This window comes from Melozone crissalis, unplaced genomic scaffold (assembly GCF_028551555.1).
Source record: "Melozone crissalis strain CALT ecotype California unplaced genomic scaffold, PUWL_Pcris_2 ptg000751l_1, whole genome shotgun sequence".
In the NCBI taxonomy this organism is placed as follows: Eukaryota; Metazoa; Chordata; class Aves; order Passeriformes; family Passerellidae; genus Melozone; species Melozone crissalis.
This window is the reverse complement of record NW_026536398.1, coordinates 25,374-35,837: the sequence shown is the minus strand read 5'-3', so window position 1 is coordinate 35,837 and position 10,464 is coordinate 25,374. Positions and strand designations below refer to the sequence as shown.

Here is a 10,464-nt window from a genome sequence, read left to right as displayed (position 1 = left end):
ATCCCACATCCCAAATCCCATATCCCACATCCCATATCCCACATCCCATATCCCACATCCCAAATCCCTTATCCCATATCCCAAAATTGATTCTCTGCTGCCCTCTAGCGGCCAAAAATCCCAAAAACTCATCCCAAAGAACTGATCCTGATGGGGGCTGGGAGTTTTGGGATCCCCTGGAATTTCGGGAATTTTTGGATTCTCTGGGTTTTTGGGATTTCCTGTAATTTTGGGAACTTTGGGATCCCTTGGAATTTTGGGATCACCTCGAATTTTGGGAGTTTTGGGATTTCTTGGAATTTTGGGACCATCCCTGGAGTTTTGGGACCGTCCCTAAATCCCTTCTGGCTCATCCATCTTTCTCACCGCAGGATGAGAAGAACCAGATGATGACCACCAACGTCTGGCTGAAACAGGTACGGGAAAAGGATTGGGGATTTGGGATTGGGATTGGGATTGGGATTTGGGATTGGGGATTGGGATTGGGAACGGGATTTGGGATTGGGATTTGGGATTGGGATTTGGGATTTGGGATTTGGGATTGGGATTTGCAGAGCCAGATGATGACCACCAACGTCTGGCTGAAACAGGTACGGGAAAAGGATTGGGATTTGGGATTGGGATTGGGATTTGGGATTTGGGATTGGGGATTGGGATTGGGAACAGGATTTGGGATTGGGATTTGGGATTGGGATTTGGGATTTGGGATTTGGGATTGGGATTTGCAGAGCCAGATGATGACCACCAACGTGTGGCTGAAACAGGTACGGGAACGGGATTGGGGATTGGGATTTGGGATTGGGGATTGGGATTTGGGATTTGGGATTTGGGATTGGGAATGGGATTTGGGATTGGGATTTGGGATTGGGATTTGGGATTTGGGATTTGGGATTTGGGATTTGGGATTGGGAACGGGATTTGGGATTTGGGATTTGGGATTGGGTTTTGGGGAACCAGATCATGACCACCAACGTGCGGCTGAAACAGGTACGGGAACGGGATTGGGGATTTGGGATTTGGGATTTGGGATTTGGGAGTGGGATCTGGGATTTGGGATTTGGGATTTGGAGAAGCAGATGATGACCACCAACGTGTGGCTGAAACAGGTACGGGAACAGGATTTGGGATCGGGATTTGGGATTTGGGGTTTGGGATTTGGGATTTGGGATTTGGGATTTGGAAAGGGGTTTTGAGAATCAGATGATGACCACCAAGGTCTGTCTGAAGTAGGTGCCAGGAATGGGATTTGGGATTTGCAATTTTGGATTGGGATTTGGAATGGGATTTAGGAGTGGGGTTTGGGATTTGTGATTTGTGATTTGGGATTTGGGATTTGGGATTTGGGATTGGGATTGGGATTTGCAGAGCCAGATGATGACCACCAACATCTGGCTGAAACAGGTACGGGAAAAGGATTGGGGATTTGGGATTGGGATTGGGATTGGGATTTGGGATTTGGGATTGGGAACGGGATTTGGGATTTGGGATTGGGTTTTGGGGAACCAGATGATGACCACCAACGTGCGGCTGAAACAGGTACGGGAACGGGATTGGGGATTTGGGATTGGGATTGGGATTTGGGAGTGGAATCTGGGATTTGGGATTTGGGGTTTGGGGTTTGGGGTTTGGGATTTGGGATTTGGGATTGGGATTTGCAGAGCCAGATGATGACCACCAACGTGTGGCTGAAACAGGTACGGGAACGGGATTGGGGATTGGGGATTTGGGATTTGGGATTTGGGATTGGGATTTGGGATCTGGGATTAGGATTTGGGGTTTGGGATTTGCAGTTTGAAATGGGATTTGGGATTGGGGTTTAGGGAACCAGATGATGACCACCAACATCTGGCTGAAACAGGTACGGGAACGTGACTGGGGATTGGGATTGGGATTGGGATTGGGATTGGGATTTGGGATTTGGAATGGGATTTGGGATTTGGGATTTGGGATTGGGGTTTGGGGAACCAGATGATGACCACCAACGTGCGGCTGAAACAGGTACGGGAACGGGATTGGGGATTTGGGATTTGGGATTTGGGTTTTGGGAGTGGGATTTGTGATCTGGGATTTGGGATTTGGAGAAGCAGATGATGACCACCAACGTGCGGCTGAAACAGGTACGGGAACAGGATTTGGGATCGGGATTTGGGATTTGGGTTTTGGGATTTGGGATTGGGATTTGGGAGTGGGAAATGGGATTTGGTATTGGGATTTGGGATATGGAATGGAATTTGGGGGTGGGATTTGGGAGTGGAATTTGGGAATGGGATCTGGAGAACCAAACGATGACCACCAACGTCTGGCTGAAGTAGGAAGGAGGTGCTCCCAAACCAGGATTAGGATTTGGGATTGGGATTGGGATTTGGGATTTGGGATTTGGGTTTGGGATTTGAGAGTGGGAATGGGATTTGGGATCCGGATTTGCAGAACCAGATGATGACCACCGATGTCTGGCTGAAGCAGGTGTGGGAATGGGACCTGGGATTTGGGATTGGGATTTGGGATTTGGGATTGGGATTTGGGAGTGGGATTTGTGATTGGAATTTGGGATTGGGATTTGGGGTGGGATTTGGGTTTGGGATTTGGGATTGGGATCTGGAGAAGCAGATGATGACCATCAACGTTTGGCTGAAGCAGGAAGGAGGTGGTCCCAAACCGGGATTGGGACTTGGGGTTGGGACTTGGGACTATCCGTTCCCAGGGTGTTTTGGGGCCGTCCCCACGGCTGTGCCCCATGGCTGTGCCCCACGGGTGTGCCCCATGGATTTGCCCCACGGCTGTGCCCCACGGCTGTGCCCCACGGGTGTTCCCCATGGATTTGCCCCACGGCTGTGCCCCACGGCTGTGCCCCACGGCTGTGCCCCATGGATTTGCCCCACGGATGTGCCCCACGGGTGTGCCCCATGGATTTGCCCCACGGGTGTGCCCCATGGATTTGCCCCACGGCTGTGCCCCCCGGCTGTGCCCCACGGCTGTGCCCCATTGTTTTGCCCCATGGCTGTGCCCCACGGCTGTGCCCCACGGCTGTGCCCCATTGTTTTGCCCCATGGCTGTGCCCCACGGCTGTGCCCCACGGCTGTGCCCCACGGGTGTGCCCCATTGTTTTGCCCCACGGCTGTGCCCCATGGATGTGCCCCACGGCTGTACCCCACGGCTGTGCCCCATGGATTTGCCCCACTGGTGTGCCCCATGGGTGTGCCCCATGGATTTGCCCCACGGATGTGCCCCACGGGTGTGCCCCATGGATTTGCCCCACGGGTGTGCCCCACGGCTGTGCCCCACGGCTGTGCCCCATTGTTTTGCCCCATGGCTGTGCCCCACGGCTGTGCCCCACGGCTGTGCCCCACGGCTGTGCCCCGTGTCCCCGCGTGTCCCGCAGGAGTGGAGCGATTACAAGCTGCGCTGGGACCCGGCCGAGTACGACAACGTCACCTCCATCCGCGTGCCCTCCGAGATGATCTGGATCCCCGACCTCGTCCTCTACAACAAGTGAGGGACGGGCCCGGCACGGGGAACTCCTGGGAGAGATGGGAATTCCCAAAATGCCATCCCATGATCCCATGATCCCATGATCCCATTATCCCATGATCCCATGATCCCATGATCCCATCCCACCTTCATCCCTTCTCCAACCAAGACTCATCCCAAGGTCCATCCCAAGCCCATTCCTGACCATCCCAACCCCATCCCGTCCCATCCCATCCCATCCCATCCCACTTTCATTCCTTCTCCAACCATGGCTCATCCCAAGGTCCATCCCAAAGTCCATCCCTACCCCATCCCTGACCATCCCAAAGTCCATCCCTACCCCATTCCCTGTTTTCCAGCGCGGATGGTGAGTTCGCGGTGATGCACATGACCAAGGCCCACCTGATCTCCTGCCCCATTATTCCATCCCATCTTCATCACTTCTCCAACCAAGACTCATCCCAAGCTCATCCCAATCCCACCTCAGTCCCACCCCAAGCCCATCCCAAGCCCATTCCCGACCATTCCTGACCATCCCAACCCCACCCCAACCCCATTCCGTGTTTTCCAGCGGGGACGGCGAGTTCACGGTGATGCACATGACCAAGGCCCACCTGTTCTCCTGCCCCACCCCATCCCAAGGTCCATCCCAATCCCATTCCCGACCATTCCTGACCATCCCAATCCCATCCCAATCCCATCCCAACCCCATCCCTGACCATCCCAATCCCATCCCAATCCCATTCCAACCCCACCCCAACCCCATTCCCTGTTTTCCAGCGCGGACGGCGAGTTCGCGGTGACGCACATGACCAAGGCCCACCTGATCTCTCACGGCATCTCCATCCCATTGATCCCATCCCACCTTCAACTCTTCTCCAACCAAGGCTCATCCCAACCCCACCCCAACCCCATTCCTGACCATCCCAACCCCATTCCTGACCATCCCAAACCCACCCCAACCCCATTCCTGACCACCCCAAGGTCCATCCCAAGGCTCACCCCAACCCCATTCCATTCCATCCCAACCCCATTCCGTGTTTTGCAGCGCGGACGGCGAGTTCGCGGTGACGCACATGACCAAGGCGCACCTGTCGTGGGACGGCACGGTGACCTGGGTGCCGCCGGCCATCTACAAGAGCTCCTGCAGCATCGACGTCACCTTCTTCCCCTTCGACCAGCAGAGCTGCAAGATGAAGTTCGGCTCGTGGACCTACGACAAGGCCAAGATCGACCTGGAGAACATGGACCACCAGGTGGACCTCAAGGACTACTGGGAGAGCGGCGAGTGGGCCATCATCAACGCCGTGGGCACCTACAACTCCAAGAAGTACGACTGCTGCACGGAGATCTACCCCGACATCACCTTCTACTTCGTCATCCGCCGCCTGCCGCTCTTCTACACCATCAACCTCATCATCCCGTGCCTGCTCATCTCCTGCCTCACCGTGCTGGTCTTCTACCTGCCCTCGGACTGCGGCGAGAAGATCACGCTGTGCATCTCCGTGCTGCTGTCCCTCACCGTCTTCCTGCTGCTCATCACCGAGATCATCCCGTCCACCTCGCTGGTCATCCCGCTCATCGGCGAGTACCTGCTCTTCACCATGATCTTCGTCACGCTCTCCATCATCATCACCGTCTTCGTGCTCAACGTGCACCACCGCTCGCCCAGCACGCACGCCATGCCCGCCTGGGTCAGGAGCTTCTTCCTGGGCTCGGTGCCCCGCTGGCTCTCCATGAAGAGGCCGCCCCAGGAGGGGGCGCGGCGGGGACAATATGGCCGCCCCGGGGCGGCGCGGCTGAGCGCGTCGCGGTGCTGGCTGGAGACCGACGTCGACGACAAGTGGGAGGAGGAGGAGGAGGAGGAGGAGGAAGAAGAAGAAGAAGAAGAGGAGAAGACCTACCCGAGCCGCCCCGCGGCGGAAGAACCCAAGAAAAGCAAATTCTGCTGCGGGAAGAAGTCGGCGGGACCGGGCGCCAAGGGGGAGGACCACGAGGAGGGGGAGGAGGAGGAGGAGGAGGAGGAGGAGGGGAAGGAGGAAGGCTCGGGGCGCGCTCCGGCGCTGTCGCCGAGGATGATGAAGGCTCTGGAGGGGGTGCAGTACATCGCCGACCACCTGCGGGCCGAGGAGGCCGACTTCTCCGTGAGTGCCGGGGGACACCGAGGGGATGGAGGTCCCGGAATTTGGGAAGGTCTGGGGTGTGTGGGTGGGGATGGAGATCCTGAAATTTGGGAAGTTCTGGGGGACACCGAGGGGATGGAGGTCCCGAAATTTGGGAAGTTCTGGGGGACACCGAGGGGATGGAGGTCCCAAAATTTGGGAAGTTCTGGGGACACCGAGGGGATGGAAGTCCCGAAATTTGGGAAGGTCTGGGAGACACCGAGGGGATGGAGGTCCCGAAATTTGGGAAGGTCTGGGAGACACCGAGGGGGTGGAGGTCCCGAAATTTGGGAAGGTCTGGGAGACACCGAGGGGATGGAGGTCCCGAAATTTGGGAAGTTCTGGGATCCATGGATGGGGATGGAGATCCCGAAATTTGGGAAGTTCTGGGAGACACCGAGGGGATGGAGATCCCGAAATTTGGGAAGTTCTGGGATCCATGGATGGGGATGGAGATCCCGAAATTTGGGAAGGTCTGGGAGACACCGAGGGGATGGAGATCCTGAAATTTGGGAAGTTCTGGGGTCCATGGATGGGGATGGAGATCCTGAAATTTGGGAAGTTCTGGGGGACACCGAGGGGATGGAGGTCCCGAAATTTGGGAAGGTCTGGGAGACACCGAGGGGGCGGAGGTCCCGGAATTGGGGAAGCTCTGGGGGACACCGAGGGGGTGGAGGTCCCGAAATTTGGGAAGGTCTGGGAGACACCAACGGGATGGAGGTCCCGGAATTTGGGAAGTTCTGGGGTCCATGGATGGGGATGGAGATTCCGAAATTTGGGAAGTTCTGGGGGACACCGAGGGGATGGAGGTCCCGAAATTTGGGAAGGTCTCGGGGACACTGAGGGGGTGGAAGTTGCGAAATTTGGGAAGTTCTGGGAGACACCAAGGGGGTGGTGGTCCCGAAATTTGGGAAGTTCTGGGAGACACCGAGGGGATGGAGGTCCCGAAATTTGGGAAGGTCTCGGGGACACTGAGGGGGTGGAGGTCCCGAAATTTGGGAAGTTCTGGGATCCATGGATGGGGATGGAGATCCCAAAATTTGGGAAGTTCTGGGAGACACCGAGGGGATGGAAGTCACGAAATTTGGGAAGTTCTGGGAGACACCGAGGGGATGGAGGTCCCGAAATTTGGGAAGCTCTGGGATCCATGGATGGGGATGGAGGTCCCGAAATTTGGGAAGGTCTGGGGTGTGTGGGTGGGGCTGGAGACCCCAAAATTGGGACCCACAGTTGGATGGGGCTGGAGATCCCAGAATTGGGAAGTTCTGGCATCTGTGGTTGGTTCTTGAGATTCCAAAATCAGGATCCAGGGATGGGGCTGGAGATCCCAAAATTGGCAAAGGTAGATCTGGGATCCGTGGTTGGTTCTTGAGACCCCACAATTTGGAACGGAAGTTCTGGGATGTTTGGATGGGGCTGGAGATCCTAAAACTTGGGAGGAGAAGTTCTGGGATGTGTGGGTGGGTCTGGAGATCTCCAAAAATGGAACCCATGGATGGGGATGGAGATCCCAAAGTTGGGAAGTTCTGGGATCTGTGGTTGGTTCTTGACATCCCAAAACCAGGACCCGTGCATGGGGCTGGAGATAGGAAAAATTGGGAAGATCTGGGATGTGTGGATGGGGTTGGAGGTCCCAAAATTGGGAAGTTCTGGAATCTTTGGATGGGGCTGGAGATGCCAAAACTGGAATGGGAAGTTCTGGGAGCTGTGGTTGGTTCCTGAGATCCCCAAAATGAGAAGGACAATTCCAGGATCCATGGTTGTTTCCCAAGGACCCAAACCCATGGAGAAGATCCAGGATCCATCTCCCACCCTTGGCCCCATTCCCGCTTTTCCCAAAGTGGGTTTGGAGAACCCCAGGTCCAAGATGGACACCTCCACGTCCCACCTCAGAAAATTCCAGAATTTTCCATGAATTGTGGAGTCTCCTCACCATGAGGAGACTCCCAGAAGTTCTGAGCGATCTCCTGACCTCTCCCATTCCCGCTGTTCCCAAAGTGGGTTTGGAGAACCCCAGGTCCAAGATGGACACCTCCATGTCCCACCTCAGAAAATTCCAGAATTTTCCATGAATTGTGGAGTCTCCTCACCATGAGGAGACTCCCAGGAAGTTCTGGGTGATCTTCTGACCCCGAGGAGATTCCCAGAAAGTTCTGGGTGATCTCCTGACCTTTCCCACCCCATTCCCGCTTTTCCCAAAGTGGATTTGGAGAACCCGTGGTGGGATCAACCCTACCCTGGCCATCTCCATCCCTCACCTCAGAAAATTCCAGAATTTTCCAAGAATTCTGGAGTCTCCTCACCGCGAGGAGACTCCCAAGAAGTTCTGGGTGGTCTCCTGACCCTGAGGAGACTCCCAAGAAGTTCTGGGTGGTCTCCTGACCTTTCCCACCCCATTCCCGCTCTTCCCAAAGTGGGTTTGGAGAACCCCAGGTCCAAGATGGCACCTCCACGTCCCACCTCAGGATCTCTCAGAAAATTCCAGAATTTTCCAACAAGAAAACTCAGAAAATTCCAGAATTTTCCATGAACTGTGGAGTCTCCTCACCATGAGGAGACTCCCAGGAAGTTCTGGGTGGTCTCCTGACCTTTCCCACCCCATTCCTGCTCTTCCCAAAGTGGGTTTGGAGAACCCCAGGTCCAAGATGGCACCTCCATGTCCCACCTCAGAAAATTCCAGAATTTTCCATGAACTGTGGTGTCTCCTCACCATGAGGAGATTCCAAGAAAGTTCTGGGTGATCTCCTGACCCTGAGGAGACTCCCAAGAAGTTCTGGGTGGTCTCCTGACCTTTCCCGCCCCATTCCCGCTCTTCCCAAAGTGGGTTTGGAGAACCCCAGGTCCAAGATGGAGACCTCCATGTCCCACCTCAAGATTTCCCAGAAAATCCCAGAATTTTCCAGAAAATTCCAGAATTTTCCATGAACTGTGGAGTCTCCTCACCATGAGGAGACTCCCAGAAGTTCTGGGTGATCTCCTGACCCTGAGGAGACTCCCAGAAGTTCTGGGTGATCTCCTGACCTTTCCCACCCCATTCCCACTTTTCCCAAAGTGGATGTGGAGAACCCCAGGTCCAAGATGGCACCTCCACGTCCCACCTCAGAAAATTCCACAATTTTCCAAGAATTCTGGAGTCTCCTCACCGCGAGGAGACCCCCAAGAAGTTCTGGGTGGTCTCCTGACCTCGAGGAGACTCCCAAGAAGTTCTGGGTGGTCTCCTGACCCTGAGGAGACCCCCAAGAAGTTCTGGGTGGTCTCCTGACCCCGAGGAGACCCCCAAGAAGTTCTGGGTGGTCTCCAGACCCCGCGAGATCCCCGGGATGGGGATTCCAGAAGGTTCCACCACCGTTCTCCCACCCGGCAGGTGAAGGAGGACTGGAAGTACGTGGCCATGGTGATCGACCGCATCTTCCTGTGGATGTTCATCATGGTCTGCCTGCTGGGCACCGTGGGGCTCTTCCTGCCGCCCTACCTGGCCGGCATGATCTAGGGTGGGCTGGGGTGGGCTGGGGTGGACTGGGAATGGTGGGAATGATGGTGGGAGTGGTGGGAATGGTGGTGGGAACATGGTGGTGGGAATGGGGGTGGGAACATGGTGGTGGGAACATGATGGTGGGTCCCATAATCCCACAATCTCATACCTGGCCGTCATGATCTAGGGTGGGCTGGGATGGACTGGGAATGGTGGTGGGAATGGTGGTGGGTCCCATAATCCCACAATCTCATACCTGGCCGTCATGATCTAGGGTGGACTGGGATGGACTGGGAATGGTGCTGGGAATGGTGGTGGGGATGGTGGGAATGGTGGTGGGTCCCATAATCCCACAATCTCGTACCTGGCCGGCATGATCTAGGATGGACTGGGGTGGACTGGGAATGGTGCTGGGAATGGTGGGAATGATGGGAATATGGTGGGAACGGTGGTGGGAACATGGTGGTGAGAACATGGTGGTGGGAATGGTGGTGGGAATGGTGGTGGGAACATGGTGGTGGGAATGGTGGTGGGTCCCATAATCCCACAATCTCATACCTGGCCGGCATGATCTAGGATGGACTGGGGTGGACTGGGAATGGTGGTGGGAATGGTGGTGGGAACATGGTGGTGAGAACATGGTGGTGGGAATGGTGGGAATGATGGGAATATGGTGGGAACGGTGGTGGGAACATGGTGGTGAGAACATGGTGGTGGGAATGGTGGGAATGATGGGAATATGGTGGGAACGGTGGTGGGAACATGGTGGTGGGAATGGTGGTGGTAGTGGTGGTGGGAACATGGTGGTGGGAACATGATGGTGGGTCCCATAATCCCACAATCTCATACCTGGCCGGCATGATCTAGGGTGGGCTGGGGTGGACTGGGGTGGGCTGGGGTGGACTGGGAATGGTGCTGGGAATGGTGGTGGGAGTATGGTGGGAATGGTGGGAATGGTGGTGGGAATGGTGGTGGGAACATGGTGGTGGGATGGACTGGGATGGACTGGGATGGACTGGGAATGGTGGTGGGAACATGATGGTGGGTCCCATAATCCCACAATCTCATACCTGGCCGGCATGATCTAGGATGGACTGGGATGGACTGGGAATGGTGGTGGGAATGGTGGGAATGATGGGAATATGGTGGGAATGGTGGTGGTCATGTCCTGCTGGAGGCTGGTGGTGGGATGGAAGCTGTGGGAGATCTCCAGTGGGGATGGAGGGTGGAGAAAGGGGTGGAGGTGACCATGGGTGGTGTGGGAGATAGACGTGATCCCACCATCCCATGGTCCCACCATCCCATGATCCCAGGAAGGTGTGGGAGATGCTGTGGAAGGTCCATGCAGAAGGGACATGGACA

The 10,464-nt window shown here is 55.8% G+C and overlaps 1 protein-coding gene across 1 annotated transcript; it reads left to right on the top strand.

The window, feature by feature from the left end:
* Positions 1–376: 376 nt before the first annotated feature.
* On the top strand, positions 377–9,120 carry CHRNA2 (cholinergic receptor nicotinic alpha 2 subunit). Its single transcript, XM_054295459.1, has 4 exons — positions 377–416; positions 3,380–3,489; positions 4,517–5,612; positions 8,995–9,120. The coding sequence occupies exons 1-4, from the start codon at positions 387–389 to the stop codon at positions 9,118–9,120; spliced, it is 1,362 nt and encodes a 453-aa protein (XP_054151434.1). The 5' UTR covers positions 377–386.
* The last annotated feature ends 1,344 nt before the right edge of the window (positions 9,121–10,464 follow it).

Coding starts and splice junctions, on each gene's coding strand:
- CHRNA2 (XM_054295459.1), top strand. CDS start 387: ATGATGACCACCAACGTCTGGCTGAAACAG. Junction 417..3,379: donor CCAACGTCTGGCTGAAACAG/GTACGGGAAAAG, acceptor CGTGTCCCGCAG/GAGTGGAGCGATTACAAGCT. Junction 5,613..8,994: donor CCGAGGAGGCCGACTTCTCC/GTGAGTGCCGGG, acceptor CCCACCCGGCAG/GTGAAGGAGGACTGGAAGTA.